General features: G+C 48.7%; 1 protein-coding gene across 1 annotated transcript in view; it reads right to left on the bottom strand.

Annotated features, from left to right (window-relative positions):
* The window catches only part of MYO5B (myosin VB), a 351,393-nt gene that overhangs the window by 42,614 nt on the left and 290,379 nt on the right, over window positions 1–18,400 (bottom strand). Inside the window, exons 31-34 of the mRNA XM_007943854.2 lie at window positions 14,962–15,160; window positions 10,440–10,533; window positions 8,361–8,504; window positions 2,808–2,959 (exon numbers count right to left, since the gene is read on the bottom strand). Coding sequence (XP_007942045.2) covers window positions 2,808–2,959; window positions 8,361–8,504; window positions 10,440–10,533; window positions 14,962–15,160 — 589 coding nt within the window. The remainder of the gene's footprint in view (window positions 1–2,807; window positions 2,960–8,360; window positions 8,505–10,439; window positions 10,534–14,961; window positions 15,161–18,400) is intronic.

Genomic DNA, 18,400 nt, shown 5'->3' with positions numbered 1-18,400 from the left:
TTTTTTTTTTTTGCATATGGATGTCTAGTTGTTCTGGTACCATTCGCTGAAGAGACTATTCTTTCCCCACTGAATGGTCTTGGCACCCTTGCCAAAAATCAATTGACTGTGGAGGTAAGAGTTTATTTCTAGATTATCAGTTCTATTTTGTTTATCTACATGCCTATCCTTGTGCCAGTCCCACTCTGTCTTGATTACTATAGCTTGGTAGTAAGTTTTGAAATTGAGACATGTGCACCCTCCAACTTTGTTTTTTTTCAAGACTGTTTTACATAATATGGATCCCTGGAATTTCCACACAAGTTTTAGGAACAACATATCATTTTCTGCAAAAAAGCCAGCTGGGATTTTGATAGAGATTGTGTTGAATGGAAGGTTTTAAATAGGGGAATTGTGAAATCTGACCACTCTGACCATTCAAAGGGCCACTCTGTCTGCAGGCAGAAGACAGAGACAACAGGAGCTGCTGCAGGACTGAATAACCAGGCCTTGCACTGGATCGAAGTAGTGGTAATGGTGATAAGTGGTATGATTTGGGATTTGTTTTGGAATCAAAATGACAGGTTTTGCTGATGGACTAGATATTAGGTGTGGTGGTCATGTTTGTGTATCAACTTGGCTAGGATTGGTTGAGTGGCTGGGCAGCTGGATGTAGTATTCCCCATGATGAGACTGGTGGAATCTACTGTAAGCAGCTGAGTAGCTGCCTTAGGGAATGTGTTCTGCTTCTTGTATATAAGCAGCAGCTTTGGAAATGGTCTCTAGCTTATGGCATGCTTGGACCCTGCATGTAGCTGTGTCGTTGTTCAGCAGCCTTCCATGCACTACTGACCTTGGGACTTTCAATGGACTTAAATTAATGGCCTGCCATGTGGTTTGGTAACATTGGGACTGTGCCTTTTTACTTGTCAATCTTGGGCTTGTCAGCCTCAGCAGCCAGCAGTTGTCTGAGTGAAGAAATGCCTCTAGCTCCAGTGGGCCAGTAGCAGGAGGCAGAGCTAGACCCCAAGGTCGAGGGGCTTTCACCCAGCCCCTAGAGCCTGGCACTTTGAACTTGGACTTAAAGCCTCCAAACTGTAAAAGAATAAACTCCTGTTTGTTCAAGCCATCCCATTTGTGGTATATTCCTGTCAGAGTGGCACTAGGTAACCAGAACATTAGGGAAGAGAGAAAGAAATGAAGGATAATCCTTAAGGTTTTGGACTGAACAACTAGGAGAGCAGTGTGCTTTAAATGAAATAGTACAGAGTGGGAGAGGTGCAGGTGTTAGCGGTTAGGGAATCACAAACATTCTAGATAGGTTGAGTTTGCCTGTTGGAACTTTAGGTAGAAATATGAAGAAAGAGGCTAGAATTCCTAAAAGAGGTCAAGGCTGGAGACACAAATTTAAGAGTCATCAGCATGTAGATGGAGTCCCTAAATGGTGCGAGGGTTAATGTGCTTGACTGCCAGCCAAAAGGCTGGAAGTTTGAGTCTACCCAGGGACACCTCGGAGACAAAGTCACAGCCACTGAAAACCCTGCAGAGCACAGCTCTACTCTGACGTATGTGGGGTCACCAGGAATTGGACTTGACTTGTTGGCAACTAGTTTGGTTTGGCATGTAGATAATGTAGGTTTAGAGCTGTGAGTGGATAAAGTTGCCTATGGAGCCCACAGCAAGGAAGGCAGTAGAGCTGATGGAAAATTGACTTAAAGCTAGCAGTTAAAAGGCTAGCTCTGGCATTTTCTTCGTAGGAGAGTGGGGGCAGAGCACAGTGGCTCAGGGGACTTCAGCATTGGTCTGGGGATGGTTTTGCATCCTGGAAATGGCTGTGTTCTGTGAGCAGAAGAGTCTCCAAAAGCATTAACTCTTGGGAGTTATTGAGAGCTTGTTGTTGTTGTTGTTATGTGCCGCTGAGTCGGCCCCGACTCATAGCGACCCCTCCTTGGGTTTCCGAGGCAGTATCACTACGGAAGTAGGATTGCCCAACCTTCCTTCCGAGGAGTAGCTGGTGGGTTTGAACCACCAGCTTTCTGGTTAGCAGTCAAGTGCTTTAGCCACTATGCTACCAGAGCTCCTTATTGAGAGCTAATACCCCTAAAAATCTCACCTCATGCCACTGGCCCTCATCCCCTATGCCTGGGCTTCATCTCCCTGTAGGTCAACTTCTTGCTGTGGCTGCCCAACTGCCACTACATTCATGAAGAGCCCTGTGCCTTCAAGTGGCATTCCTGGACTCTTAGTGAGCAGCTCTGTTTTGGTGTGGCTGCCTCAACATGGAAGCTGATGAATGCCAGTCCGTTCCTGTGTCAGTGCTCTGGGCAAGTGTCTGGCCCCTTAGAAAGGTCTAGAGAGGGCCTATGTTCAGGTTGTGCCCTGCATTTCACTCCAGGACAGATTCCTGACCCATGGCTGAGGCACCACATCTCTCTGACATCTTCATCACTGGCAAGTTGGGGGACTTGGCTCAACTTCTGTTCAGCAATTTGTGCTGCTTGATCACCCTGGGACAGAACCAAGTCAGACTGGACTTCTTCCTGCCCCAAGATCCCTTCCTCCTCAAGGCATCTGCAAGCACTGAGGACTCCCTGGATGCTTAGCTGGAGGCCTAGCCTGGGTTTCTGGGCTTCCTGACATTTCTGAGCCTGGATGTATTTCTCTGGGAACTACCCTGGGCATCCCAGTGACATGGTTGAGTGCTCCTGTACTCTAATCATTTGCTTTCAGAGAACTTACTACTGTAAAACCCAGACACAGAGAAGCAATGGGGAGAGGCTGGCTCCCTCTGTCCCCCACATACCATTCCCCTCTGCAGGGTCACTTACCTTCAGGACCTTCTTAATGCCATTGATGGTGGCAGTCAGCAAGGAGTGCACCTTGAGGTCATCATTGACGTAGTCTGCATGCCGGATGCACATGTAGAGGATGTAGGCAGGGAGACAGGGCACTGTGCCTGATAGGGTCTGGGGCTTCAGGTCTGCCAGTGGCAACAACACCGAGAAGCAGGAGTTAGGTTTACAGGGAACACTTGGGCTCTAAGAATCGTGGTCAGAAATAGAAATACTTCCAATATTTTCTTGTAGCTCTTCTAAGAATAGGACTGTCAGGGGACTAGGGGGCTGGCTGGTGGGGACTAAGAGGAGTGGGGGAGCAGCTGCCCTGGGAGATACAAACTTCTTCTGGGCCCAACAACTAGTAGGTGCAGAAACTATCAGATAAAACCAAGACATACAGAATCATGTTCCTAAAAATGTCCCCCGTTAGGATTTCTGGAGCCTAGATTTTTATATACCTTCAAATCTACTATGTATGTGTGTGTTTATCTACCTACCTACCTACCTAATCTTTAAAACAGCTGTACCAATGTATCCTGCAACCAGAGGTTGATAGGAGTTTCTACTTCTTCCAGCCTCGTCCACACTATTAGTTTAATGTAGATCATGATCATCAAATAGGTGAGGTTGAGCTAATATTAATATGTTCATTGATCAGATTTCATCTGTCAATTGCCTGCTAAAATATCGTGCCCATTTCTCTGTTAGATTATTTGCATTTTTCTTATTCGTAGTTTTTAAAAAATGTATCCAGGATACTATCCCTTATGTTATATACATTATTAATATCTTCTCTCAGTTTGTTGAACATTGTTATGGTTAATGTATTAATTTTTTTTTAAACCATCTTTCTAATTGTTCAGATTACAACACTGAGATGGGCTGTTAATGCCTTGTCCTTATAACGTGGAGTAAATGAACCCAAGTAGCTCCTGGCCTAAGTTTATACCCAGATACCATGGTTCACAGCCAAGAAGGAAGGGGTCTGGGTCAGAGACAGGCTGCAGACGAGCCTGTCTCCCCCATTGGGAGAACTTCCAATTCCTTTGTATCTCTGCATCCTATCATGGGCCCAATGGGTTTTTTAGCAGCAAGAATACAAGGAGGGCAGGTCCAAGGAGAATTTGTCACTTACAAAGACAGCGTGTTGGCCGAGCATTGGGAAGGCTGGTGTGACCTCTGGCCCATTCGGGGACTTTACCTGGCAGCTTATGCTCAGAAAGCCAGAAGAGATCCAGCAGGCACTCTGCCACAACCATGCCCTTAACGCTTCAGTGCCACTGTCTGGCATCCCCTCACTAGCCTCCCTCATGGCCAGGGCTACTTTGGCCATGGTCGGGGATGGCCACTAACCCACTTCCTACTTCCTCCAGCCAGTCTCTTCTCACTCCCACCTCTGCCCTGCCACAAGACTCCAAGATCCTCGCCATTAACCGCAGACTCATACTCAGCCCCATGGGACTTCCTGACTGAAGCCCCGAGGGTCTCGGGATCCACTCCAGACTAAGCAGGGGAGGCAACCAACCAGGCCTAGAGCACCTGGTGGTGACAGGTGCTGGAGGAGGAGGAGGAGCTGGAGGAGGAGGAGCTGGAGGAGGAGGGGGAGGAGCAGCCCCGTGCAAAGGAAGAGGAAAGGTGAGTGAGGGGAGCTGGGGAATGGTATCCCCAAAACCCCCCAAATCCATTGCTATTGAGTCAATTCTGACTCATAGTGACCCTATAGGACAGACTGGAACTTCCCCCATAGGGTTTCCAAGGCTGTAATCTTTACAGAACCAGAAGCAGACTGCTACATCTTTTTCTTCCAGAGTGGCTAGTGTGTTCCAACTACTACCTTTTCAGTTAGCAGTCACGCACTAAAGAAAGCGCTGTGCCACCAGGCCTCTGTGGGGAATGGAATAAGCTGGGCACAAGACCCCAGGCATTCTCCCTGCTGCCCCGCTCCGTATTCTCACCCCCACCCACCTCCAGCCCAGGCCTCATGTGCTGAATGACAATGAGGGGAAGCCATCTCCCTTCCACATGCATATGCACCAGGGGAGGGGACAGGGCACATCCTCAAATCTTCTGCCAGGCAGCTCAGGTGGGAATATGCTGCCAGCATCTCCAGTTGGTACTCGGGTTGCTTTGTCACCTCAAACTCATCATTCCAGTTAATGTCACTACAGGTCAGAATACAGGGACAGGCTTAACATTGGGGCATTTTATAGGGTCATAGATTAGTCTTTGGCTCTAATTAGACGCCAATAATATTTATGCAGCAAAATGCATTTTAAGGCCAAGACTTCCAACCTACAGCATCTGCTTCCAGCGTGACCCACGTGCAGACTGCAAACAACTCATCCGACTTTGGTACACTCTACTGCGACCTAAGTTCCCTCTCTCAGCTAAATGTTGTCCTCTTAGGGGGCAGGGACCTTGGGTTCGACTTTTCTCTTCATAGCAGTTAGCTGAGTACCTAAAAGGGGTTCAATAAAATCACGGGCTCTTTGGGAGGGGTCTTTTGGTGGGAAGATGACTGAGAGCTGTGTGTAGGCAGGTTAGCGGGATATGGTCCTTCCTGGGACCACCCTAAGCAAGAGCTGTGGGGAGGAGACGTTGTCAAAGTCCCAGACAGCCACGCATCAGGCTACAGTGTGGTAGTTAAATTTGTATGTCAACTTGGCTGGGCCTGGTTGAGTGGCTGGGCAGCTGGTGGTAGTTATTCCCTATGACGAGACTGGCAATCAACTCCACAGTGGGATCTACCACTAACAGCTGAGTAGCTGCTTTGGGTATGTGTGGTCTGCTTCCTGTATATAAGGAGAAGCCTTGGGGATAGTCTCTAGCTTATGGCACACTGGGACCTTGCATGTAGCCGTGTTGTTGTTCAGCAGCCTGCCATGCTCTGCTGACCTGGGGACTTACAATGGACTTGAATGAATGGCCTGCTGTGTGGTTTGGTAACATCAGGACTGTGCCTTTTTACTTGTCAACCTTGGGCTTGGCAGCCTCAGCAGCCAGCAGCTGTCTGAGTGAAGAAAAGCTTCTAGCTTCAGTGGGTTGGGAGCTGGAGGCAGAACTGAAACCCAAGGCTGAGGGGCTTTCACCCAGCCCATAGCGCTTGGCACTTTGAACTTGGACTTAAAGCCTCCAAAGTGTAAGAATAAATTCCGTTTGTTAAGGCCATTCTATTTGTGGTATATTCTTGTCAGAGCAGCACTAGGTAACCAGAACAGCCAGCCTCATTGTTTTTCTTTCTCTCTGATGTTGTGAACTTCATGTTTCATTCACCGTAGATTAAAGGTTTGCTCCTAGCAATGTGTGAACAAGATGCAGCCTGCTGAAGGAAGTTTGAGGCCCGAACTTACATCACCTTTAATTACTGGACAATCATAGAGGAGGATAGCCTTTATAAGAGCAGGATACTCAGTAAAAACCAAGCTATTTAACTCCCCAGCTGAACAACGAAAGCACAGTCTTCCTCGGCAGAGACCACTCTCCTGTCTCCCTGGGTGTACGCAAAGCAGACTGCAACATACTTTTTGGAAAAAGTAAATTTCTATAAAATAACGTTTATCTCTCTTTTGAACTTCAAATCCCCCTGCAAGAAGCAGCTACCACTTCTTCGAGTTCCTCACATTTGAGGAGGGTTTTGCAGTTTTGACGATGTACTTTCACACTGGTTTGTTACTTCATGGTGGGGGTAGGTGGGGCCAGTGCAGTCTCCCCATCTTACAAAAGGAGAGCAAGGGACCACAGGGAGGGGAGCTGCAGCTCGAGGTCAGAGGGTCAGAGCACCAGACTCCTCCCTGTTTTACCCAGAACCTCTCCTCTAGACCCTCCTCCTGGCTCTGAGCTGGGTCCTGGGCTGTGTGGGTGCAGAGCAGGAATCTGGGCTCGTTGGAGCCAGATGATGTGAGACCAGAGGGGAGGGAGCTGGTGCAGTTGGCAAGCTAGGCCATGAGGAAAGCAGGCCACAGAAGCCGGCCCCCAGAGGAACTGCCAAGGGGAAAATCTGAGCAGCCTGTCAGTATGACAGATACAACCTTCCTGAGCAGTCAGAGAGAGCCTGAGGGGCAGGGGGCTTTTCTCTGACCTAATAGCACCTGGGATGGGGGCTCCTCAGTCCTGAAGCACCAACCCATGAAGGGGGAGTTCTGGGAAGCAGTGCTCACAGCTGCCTGGTAACCCTGGGCCACACGTGAGGGAGCATGTAGGCCAGCCTGGCCCCCTGCCCAGATGACAAAGCCCAGGTGAATACAGCAACAGAAATAACTGTCACTAGGTGACCAGCGTGAAGCTGAGCACTTTGCTAATGGTGTTAACCCAGTGTTCCCAAGACCTCACTGTGCGTAAGAGTCAGCTGGCATCTCCACAGGATGGCAATTGAGGTTCAGGAGCCTGGGATGGGCCAAGAGTCTGCATTTAACAAGCTCCCAGGTGATGCTGCCACTGCTGCTGCTCCAGGGACCATACTTCAAACAACAAGATATTAAGGAGCTCTGGTGGCACAGTGCTGCTGTATGCTGTGGGTACAACCACACCTCCATTTTATACACAAGGATATGGAGGTACAGAGAAGGTAAGTAACATGCCCAGGGTCACACAACTAGGACGTAAAGGAGCCAGATTTGAACCCAGGTCATCTGATCCCAGAATCCATGCTTGGAAGCATGTTACATAGCACTTTACACTGTAAAGTTCTACCCAAACATAAGGGATTTGAATGCTTGACCCACCAAGTATCAGCTGTGTGACCTGAGCAAGTTACTGATAGGATCTCGGCTTCCTTGGCTGTAACATGGGAATCAGAGTAGTTCCTACTGAAAGGGACATTGACAGGTTAGAGGAGGCATGGAGTCTGACGTGCTGAGCAGAGCCTGGTAGAAGGACACGAGTAGCCAAGGAGCATTACTGATGTCATTGCCAAAGAGCTCTGTCGCTCACAGAGAGTTTTACCAAAGGAGAGGGAGGCTGGAGTGACAACTGGGGAGGGGTGCTACATGGGGCCCTCCTGCCCTCTCCACCCCCCAGGCCGAGCACAGGGACCTTCCCTCCTAGACCTGTTGATCCAGATGGCAAAAGATAAACTTCTTATTTGGAAGAGCAGTGAGTCATTATCAGGAGCAACAGCTGAGATGATGGGGGTGGAGAAGAGGAAGAGGATGGAGTTGGGGCTGTAGGGGGAATGAGGCTACGGGGAGGTGTTTGTATGTGGAGGGTGGAGGACAGAGGGTGGGGTGGCAGAGGGATAGTGTCAGAGGTGGGAGACGAAGGACAGAGGTGGGTGGTGGCGGGGTAGTGTCAGAAGTGGAAGATGGGAGGTAGAGGACAGTGGTGGGGTGGTAGTGGGGCAATGTCAGAGGTAGGAGATGGAGGACAGAGGTGGGGTGGCAGAGGGGTAGTGTCCGAGGTGGGGGATGGGAGGTGGAGAACAGAGATGGGGTGGTGGTGGGGTAATGTCAGAGGTGAAGGATCGGGCAGGGGTGGTTATGGTGGGGAGAGAAACAGGAGTGGGGTGAGGGTGGAAAAATGGGAGTGGGGTATCACAGCAGGTCCTACCTGTCACCAGGTTCCGAATGAGAAGGGCCTCATCCTCCTTGTGGTACTCCAGCATGCCCTGGAAGTCCTTCTCCTTTCGCTGGACGGTGACCTGCCGGGTGAGCTCATCACGCCTCCTCTCATTCTGGGCCAGCGCCTGGGCAGCTGAGCAGGAGAGAGACGACAGGGCATGTCAAAGGAGACCAGGATTGCATTCTGCACACAGGAGGAGGTGACCAAGGCCAACAGTGCTCAGGAAGGGCACTGGGGAGCTCCTGCAGCTGTCTGCAAGCTAGGGGGTGAGGGCTGGCCAGTGGGTTGTGAGAGGGCAGATGCAGACAAGCATTTGAGAGGGAGCAGCTGGTCTTTAAGACTGAATGACAGGGGCAAAGCTTGATGCCTGGGCAACTAGGAGAGTGAGACCGTGAGTAACAGAAAAAGGAAATCCGAAGATGAAGGGGCTTGTGGGCAAGTACAGGGAAAAACAGCTTGCTAGAAAGTGTGCGTGTGCCTGGTGGGGACCTGGGACCTGAGGGTGAAGAGAACAGATGTCCCCGCCCTCCTAGAGCTTAGGGTCTAGAGCAGCAGGTGGACACAGTAAGAGATTAAACAAAATACTGATGATCGGTAATATGACTGACAGGTAGGACAGGATAAGATGGGACTCAAATCCTGGGGGACATGGCTCTTGAGCAGAGGCTGCAAGGATGAGGACATCAAGATGCCCAAGCAGGAGTGGCAAGTATGATGCTAGGGCAGGGGCTGTGTCTCGGTTCTCTAGTGCTGCTATAACAGGCATCCCACAAGTAGATTGCTTCAACAAATAGGAATTTATTCTCTTATGGTTTGGGAGGCTAGAAGTCCAAATTCAGAGTGCCAGCTCTAGGGGCTGGGTGAAGGCCCCTTGACCTTGGGCTACAGCTCTTGCACCTGTTCTAGGTCCACTGGAGCTGGAGGCTTCTTGAAACTTATGCAGCTACTGAGGTTGATGAACCCAAGGTCAGCAAGCAAAATGACACAATCCCAAAACCAAAAGTCCACTGACTCAAGTCCAAGAACAATCCCCAAATTGCAGGCAACATAGCAAGCCACTGGATGAAGATGTGGGCAAATGCAGGATTCAAGCATGCCAAAAAGGTAGAGATCTTCCTCAAAGCTTGTCCTTATATACTGGAAGCAGACCACACCCCAAAGGCAAGCTACTCAGCTGCTCACAGCAGATTCCACTATGGAGGTGATTACTAGTCTCATCAAAGAGAAGAGATACATTCAGCTGCCAAGCCACTCAAAACCAGGCCCAGCCAAACTGACACACAACCGTAACTACCATAGGATAACGTGATGAGATTTACAGCAGGGAGAGAAGCCAACCTTCTGTGTGTTTCTGGAGGAGTGACTTAAATGTCTGTCTGACCCGTCTCTGCTGGGTTTCAGATGGGAGGTTTAATCACAGAACTGCCCCCTCTCCCTCCTGACTCCCCATCACAAGGAGGGAGGGCCCTGTGATTGGGTCTTTGTGTTACAGAGCGAGCACTGCCTGGATGGTACAAACAGGTCACATGTCCACTGGTAAGGGAAAGGTTGAACGTTCAAGATCACCCAAGGGTGCCTCAGAAGGAAGGCCTGGTAATCTATTTCCAACAGACAATCCATCATAAACGCTATGGGGCAGATCTACTCTGACACCCATGGGCTCACCAGGAAACTCAAGAGCAACTTTTTTTTTTTTAACTGGTTACACAGTATTCTTTCATACCAGAAAGTCTTGCCTCCCAATTTTAACCCTTTGGGGGCAAGGGCCACAGGGTTATCTTTCTTGCTCCCTGTCCCTTGGCCTTTTGGAGCCTTGCTCAGAGTGAGAGTGTAAGTACCCAAATACTTACAAATTCAAGGGTCTTCATGCAGATTTGACAAACTGAGACTGTTTAAACTCTCAGGGTGGAGGTTTCTCTCTCTCACTCCGCTGGACAGGGCATCGCTGACAGAAAGTCAGGGCAATGGAAAAAGTGTCCAGAAAGGGGCAGGTGATTCACCACCCCGAGGCACAGCCAAGTCCCTTCTGCTTCCAACCCACGCTCGTGCACTGCTCACCCACCCTACCTTCTAGGTCCTGAACTTTCTTCATGTGGACCTTCAGCTGCTTCTTGAGTTTCTTCTCATTCTTCTCCAGCTTTTCCACCAGCTCCTTAAGGTCCTGAGAGCAGAGGCAACAGTGTGAGAAGAGCTGGGAACCCAGCCCCAGGTTGTGCCAAGTGGGATCCTCGTACAGGGTGGTCACTGCCTGGAGGGGCCCTGTGGATGGCCATCTGAGAAGCGTGGGTCTGACCCACTTGGTCCGAGACCTGCACCAGGGAGCTAAGTGTAAGTCAGAGGGCCCTCTCCATAAGGACAGGGCAGCTCCTCCTGGCTCAGCCTTACTGGGGCCTCACTGGATCCCCAGGCTACGGAAGCTGTGCCTCCTTGGTTGTCATGCCAACCCCCCAGGAGACATTCAGCCTGAGAGTCCTGGAGTGGGATGGCCAGTGTCCCTGGAAGGAAGGACAGGTGGAGGTGTGAGGATGAAGGGGGGACACTTGGCAGGACTAGCCAGTAGGACAGGGAGACTACCTGGGGCCCAGAAGCAAACAAGACAGTGGCTGTGGGCTCTGTGTTGTTGCCCCATCCCTAGCAACTGTTGGCACAGAAGCAAATCAGCCCATTGAGACCTAGAACAGCAAGCTGCTGGGGTGGGCTGGGGCTTTGCTGTGTGAGGGCCACCCTGGTTCCAGTTGGGAAGCATGATCCTCTGTGGCCTGAGAGGCAGAGAGGAGAAAAGGGACCCCTGCCCCCGATCACAGCCAAGGCTCTAAGGCTAGAGTGATGCAGAAGACAGAGGTGAGCACTCCCTCTTGGGATGTCAGAAAACATCTGGGGGGACAATTTAAGGCTGATCTTCAGACAAGTTGCCAAAAGCCTAGTGCTGCGGCCACTGCACACTACAGACCTAGAGAGATGTCATTGAGGGCTTAAGAATAGATTTTAAAATACGGTTCTCAGACTGAGAGCTATTGGAAAACCCACCCTGAATGGCAGGTGAGGCAGCAGAGACAAACCTGCATGGACCTGCAAGGGAACTCTGAGCTAGAGGCCAGTGTGTACAGAGGACTTAGGCATCTTGAGAGACTTGAGACAGATTCTATAGGTGACTGCTCCAGACAGAGTCAGGACAAGAACCCCAGTTCTACAACTCCCATCTGACCCCACACTCCCCTCTCCATGATATCACCAGACCCGAAGACATGTTTTCTGTCTTTTCCACCACATGGAAAACCATCACTACACCCTGGGAGGTCAGACACTAGATGCTGCACCTTCTGTCCACAGCTAATAAAACACGAGCCACTCCAACAAGGAAAGTTGAATCTGGAAGGAGGGCCTCAGCTCCTATGGTCAGTTGTCTTCAAGGGCTCGGACACCTTAGCCAGGTTCTGGGAAAAGAGCCAGGAAATACCATACCCCACCTGGACCACTCCAGCACAGAGGGGACTTCTGACACATGACTGTGACCATGGCTTTGCAAGGGTGAAGCCCTGCACCTGGTTTGCTGGTCGTCTAAGCCTGTACCCATCTTACACCTCTGAGTACTGCATTCCTACTGTGTTAAGGGGAATGGCCCAACACATGGCTGCACTTTGGAATCAGTCGCCTGGGGATCTCTAAAAACTCCTGATGGCCAGCCCCCATGCCCCCCCCCCCAGCCCGGGATTCTGATTTAACTGGTATTGGGCACAAGCAGGGTCTTGGGAGTTTTAAAAGCCCCCTACTGGATGCTGGTGTCTATGGGTGGTTCAAACAGTTAATGCGCTTGGCTGTTAACCACAAAGGGTTGAAGGTTCTCAACTGTGAGACATTAAAGGGGCAGCATTCACACAGAAGGGAAGCTTAACAGGCAAGAATGCCTAGATAAGGGCACACAGAAGGGGTAGTCACGGGGAGAAGAGCTTTTCATGGTTGGGGTTGTAATTGGGGCTGTGAAATCAAACGTGCATAAACTGCTGAGAGTAAAACGAATCTGCTTTGTAAATGTGCACTCAAATAGCAATAAAAAATTAAAAATAAATAAAAGGTTGGAGGTTTGAGGCCACCCAGAGATATCTCAGAAGAAAGGACTGGTGATCTACTTCCGAAAAACCGGCCACTGGAAATCCTGTGGGAGCTCTGGTGGCGTAGTGCCTAAGGCCCTTGACTGCTAACCAGAAGGCTAGCGGTTCAAACCCACCAGCCACTCCTTGGAAGGAAGGTTGGGCAATCTGCTTCCGTAGTGATACTGCCTCAGAAACCCAAGGAGGGGTCACTATGAGTCGGATCTGACTCGACAGCAGCGCGTTGCATTGTGTTGGAAACTCTGTGGGGCAGGTGACACAAGTAGGTTTGCCATGGTTTCGAGTCCACTCAACTTTGTTTTCCCTTGGGGATTCTAACACACCGCAAAGTTCGGGAACCACTTCCAAGAACTCTTGACGTGGGAAAGTTTAGGAAAGAAGAAAGGGAACACAGGACTGAACCTCATGGGTGAGGAGCTGGTGGAACTAGTGAGGCCCAAAGTTGCTGAGGGTAAAACCATGGATGGCTTAGAAAAGAATCAGCTCCACCCTGGATGCATCTGGAAGTTGAGAGAAGCATGCCCCGGGAGACACGGCCGACCTTTCAAGTCGCTGCCAAGAAAGGCAATCACACTCCCCTCCACAGGGCCTCTGGGAAGGTCAGTGGCCTCCCCAGTCACTCCAGCTGGAAGCTGTGCTTCTGAATTCCATAAACGCGACCTCTCAGGCACCCAGCATGCTGTGTGCACACCTCGAGTTCCCTATTGGTTATCAGTGCTTTGCAGCCGGCATGTGACAGGCACTGGTGTTTGCTGGAGGGTGAACATGAACTTGACTGCTGCCCATGGGTCCCAGCCCTGCCTGGGAAAGCGGGGTACTCTGCAAGGAACCTCCATTAGGCTACAAGCTGGGGGCTCCTCCTCTTTTTCACCCTTGTGCCCCAGGGCCCATTCATCTGGCTGAAGGACTCATGGTGCCATCTTCTTTTGCCCTAGTAGTTTCTCAAAGTGGGACCATTCACTGACTCTCCCCATGTGGCTTTGGAAGCCCTGTCCCTGTGAGCTGACCCAGAACTCTCTCTGGTGAACAGCCCTCCTTGTCAGGGGGTCACTTACCACACCACTTGGTCAGTGACCCCTGCAGGGGGCCGAGGCTGACAAGTGTGTTTCCCACACTATCTCCATACTTGGCAGAAGCCAGCCTGGCATTCTGATCTGCGTGCTTCTCTCCATAAAAACCAGCTGCCACCGAGTCGATTCCAAGCCATGGGGACCCCAAGTGTGTCAAAGCAGCACTGGGCTCCAGGGGGTTTTCAATGGCTGGGTTTTCGGCAGTGTATAAAGGAGTCCCTGGGTGGTGGAAACAGTTGCTGACCAAAAGATTAGTGGTTCAAGTCTACCTACAGGCGCCTATACAGAAAAACCTTCCATAACATCAGCCATTGCAAACCCTATGGAGCATAGTTCCAGTCTGGGAGTCAGAATGGACTTCATGGCAACTAGTGCTTTTTCTTTCCACAGAGCCACTTGTGTGTGTGTGTGTGTGTGTGTGTGTGTGACAAAAAGTGACATGCAGACAGGAAGGGGACAGGGTGCAAGGTTCATTTCCTTGAGGCCACTTGGTTATAAAGTTTAGACAACCACCATGGCTGGGCGGGCTTGAGGCGCTTCCAGCTGTAGCCCCACAGGCACACTCAACTCTAGGGCCACCCAGCCCTCCAGTATCACTCCTACCCAGTGCCTTTGTCCATGCTCTCCTCTTCCTTGCCACCCCTCTAACATGGTTCACACACCCTCAGGTCTCCTGGCTCAGCTCAGGCCTCCCCTATCGTTCTCCCTCTTCCATATTGCTTAGGTTAATCCCATGTAGGTTCAGGTTTTAAAAAACATTTTCTTCTTTCTTTTTATGAGTCTGACTTCTGAGGACAGACTCTCTTCCATTTCTCTGGCATTGCTGTCCACAAGGAAGGCCACCTGCAATCCCGCCTGGCCTTGCACATGATGCTGTTCCTCTTGTCAAGATGTGGAGCCTGTGCCCCCACATTGGGTCTAGCCATGTGGTTTGTTTTGACCAAGAGCATGTAGCTGAAGGGATGATGTGTAGCTCTGGGACTGGGCCCTAAGAGGCCTTGTAGTTTCTGCTTTCATCTTGGAAGCTAGCTGGCACTGGCTCAGGCTAGACCAATGGCTGATGAGAGCATGTGGAAAGAGACAGACGACATGGAAGAGAACCAAGGCCCCAGATCCAGGGTAGAGGCTGTCTCAGACCCTCTGGCCAGAGTTAAGGTGCCCAGCCAACACCATGTGGAGTCAAGACTAGTTGCCCCCACTGATCCAAACCATTGTGGTTGTTGTTTTAAGCTACTAAGTTTTGGGGTGGCTTGTTATACAGCAATAGATAATGGGAATAGGTCTACAAACCTTACTGACTGGGGTATTTCTAGAACCTTATCTTGTCCACTTGCCTAAAAGCCATCCTTGGTGCCACTTGCTCCTAGGAAGTGACTTCTCAGAACTGAGCCGTGAGGCATGGCTACTCACCAGGTTCTCATTGGTCAGCCGGGATAACTCCTGCTGGATGCCGAACTCCACCTGGGCCTCTGGGGAAAGCAGCAATGTCTGGCAGAAGGTCTGCTGCTGCTTGTCCAGCTCTTCCTTCAAGGCTTCCACCTGGGCTTTGAGGCTCTCCACTTCCTCCTCATACTCACGGCTCTGGGCCTGCAGCTGGGCCTCCAGCAACCTGGGCCAGGAAAAGCAGGGCAAGTGACCATGCAGCTCAGGCCAATGCCACTGAGGAGGGCCATGGGCCAGAGACACAGCAGAGGAATGGCCAAGCTTGTAGCAGCAGGATTGCAGCCCTGGGAGGGGAGGGATGCAGTGGGGACACAGACACCCTGGGGTCAACAGGCAAGCAGGCCAGCCTCTCAATGACTGGAAACCAAGATCCAACATGGCACCCTGGACTTAGCCCTTCTCTTTGACCAACCTCATCCTCCTGTCCCTCATTCTGTTTTCATAGTCTATTGGTTTGGAATTAAGAGACTGTTGGGAGGTTCTGGGAAGATGGTGGAATAGGCAGACAAACTACACAGACCCTCTTCAAAAAAGAAAAGGGGAATCAATTAACACAGATACAGAAGATAATTCCGGAGCCCTGAGCTTTAAAAGGAAGGAAACGAAAGTGGTAGTCCACTACCACTCCAACTAGTAGAAGAACCAGCATGAAAACACCAAAAAAGGAGACATGCAGAGCTGCAGTCTGTCAACAATCCTGATAGCATAGACAGCTTGGATATTGCCAAGTGGCGTTAGGACCTAAGAATTAACCGAAAAACCACCCTGCCAGTCAAGGGGCTGCACCGAGGACTGCAGTGGTGGCTCACAAATAAAAGGGGAAGCAGCGAAGAGGGAGAGAGGGTAAGCTGCGGACTTTTGCCTGTCCAGAGGACCCAGCCATTTTGAATGTTTACAAGTGGTTCAGCCATTTTGGATATTTAAAGCAATAGCATTCTCTCAGATTCTAGGGACCTAAGAATAGGCTCCACTTGCCAGGAACCTCAAAGGACATTCCAGACACAAACAACTGGAAGGGTGCAATATTCCCCTTGTTACTCTTACACCCACACCCTTTTGGTGAAAGGAGGTGCAGCCATCCCTCACTCCCACCCACCTTCTGGGCTGGCAGGAATTTCATTCCAGTCTGTGTGCTCTGACAGACCTGGGTGCCCTGCCCCACCCAGATTTTTTTGCTTGTTTTTGTCTGTTTTAAAATCATTACTGTTATTCTTTATTTTTCATCCTTTTTATTATTATTTTTTATTCTTCCTTTCCCAAGTTCTAGTTTACAGCTTTTTCTCTCTCCCTTGTTCCTGGGTCCCATTTTTTGTTTTTTTTCTAGTCCACCCCATTCCTTGTTTTTCTTTTTGGATTTTTCCCATTTTTTTCCTTAATTATCCTCTTACTCTATCTCTATCTTACTCTATCTCTTTTCTCTTATTGCCCTCTTCCCAGATACTGTTTTTTTTCCTTCCCTTTTCTTTTTTCAGTGATTGTTCCTGTGTGTTTATGCAGTGTGTTTTTTTGTCCACTTGCTTTTACTTTTTTGATTGTTGTTTTTGTCTGAGTGGGAGACATCAACTGTACCCATAAGATGCAACCACACCCATATCTCCTGCAGCTCCACTTATTGAGTGAGAGCCACCACTTCCTTCTCCACCAACTGGCCAATAATAAATAACTGCCAAGAAGAGCCTGACTCACCCTTAGCTGCTCTTCACAAAAAGTTAACAGAGATCTAAATACAACAATGTCACGATGTCTCAGAGACAACAGACCATCACAATCCACACACAGAAGCAAGATAAAGTGGTAGAAACAAGGGAGAAGGATACAGACCCAGAACACATCTCTGAGGAAGCAACAGCACTGGAACTCTCTAATATGGAATTCAAAAGAATTATACTTGGGTATCCTCAAAGGATTGAGAGAGAGATCAAGGGAAACACTGACAAAATTAAGGAAAACACAGACAAAACCCTAGAAAAATTTTGGAAGAAAATACAAGAACCAAATGACAAACTAAATGAAAAATTAGAAATGATACAAAATCTACAGATAAAAATTCGTAAGATTAATATTAACTTTTCAGAAATACATACCACAGTGAAAGGGTAAAGGAGTAGAATTGAATCAATGGAAGACAAAATTAATGAGATTGAAGACAAATACCTGAATACGTCTTTGGAAAGGGATCAATCAGGAAAAAGATCAAAGCAAAATGAAGAAAGCCTAAGGTTCATGTGGGATACCATCAAAGGGAATAACCTACAAGTCACTGTAATTCCAGAACAGGAAGATAAAAAGAAAACCACTGAAGAAATTGTCCAAAATTTGTTGGAAGAGAACTTCCCTGGTATAATGAAAGATAAGAATATATCCATTCAAGAAGTCCAGTGAACCCCAAACAGGATAGACCCCCCAAAAGATAATCACCAAGACATATCATCATCAAACTCACCAAAACCAAAGACAAAGAAAGAATCCGGAAAGCAGCATGGGAAAAACGAAAAGTTAACTACAAAAGACAACCAACAAGAATAAGCTCCGATTTCTCAGCAGAAACCATGCAGGTGACAATGGGATGGTATATATAAAACCCTGAAAGGGAAAAATTTCCAACTAAGAATTATATACCCTGAAAAATTGTCCCTCAAATATGATGATGAAATTAGGAGATTTCCAGATAAACAGAAATTAAGAGAATTTCTTAAAACCAGATGAACCTTAGAAGAGGTACAAAGGGAGTCCTTTGAACAGAGAACCAACAATAGGAAATAACAACAGACCATTAATACACAAGATATAACCTAGGAACCAACACAGCTATGGAAGTATCTAAAGTAAAATAAGCTTACAAAGTTGTAAACAGGGAACCAGAGACATCAATTAGCAAATGAGGACAACTACAAACTAAAAAGAGGGGAAAAATAGTGTAGTTATACTTGGAAACCCAAGGAGGGGTCGCTATGAGTCGGGTCCAACTTGAGGGCACATAACAACAACAACAAAAGAACTTCTAAATGGTGAGGAAGTCAAGAGAGTTGCAAGATAGAATGGACTGTTCTAAACTCAGGGAGAAAATTACAAATCACAGGGTAACCTCAAAGAAAAATGATAAATCTTCACATTACAATAAAAAAGAGGACAAGCACAAATATTTAGCAAACACTAAAACAATAGCAACAAAAGAAATGATAACATGATTCATAAACATAATGAGCTCAGCACAGAAAATTATATGGAAAATGAAAAAACACATAACAAAATGACAGCAACCAATTCATACTTGTCGATAATTACACTAATATCAATGAATTAAATGTACCACTCAAGAGATGGAGAGCTGCAGACTGGATAAGAAAACATAACCCATCAATATGCTGTCTACAAGAGACACACCTTTGAGACAAAGACAAAAATA

The sequence above is a fragment of the Orycteropus afer genome, unplaced genomic scaffold (assembly GCF_000298275.1).
Source record: "Orycteropus afer afer isolate SDZICR_OR568_19922 unplaced genomic scaffold, OryAfe1.0 scaffold00113, whole genome shotgun sequence".
In the NCBI taxonomy this organism is placed as follows: domain Eukaryota; kingdom Metazoa; phylum Chordata; class Mammalia; order Tubulidentata; family Orycteropodidae; genus Orycteropus; species Orycteropus afer.
Note: the sequence above shows the minus strand (reverse complement) of the source record. Positions and strands in the feature narration are given on the sequence as shown.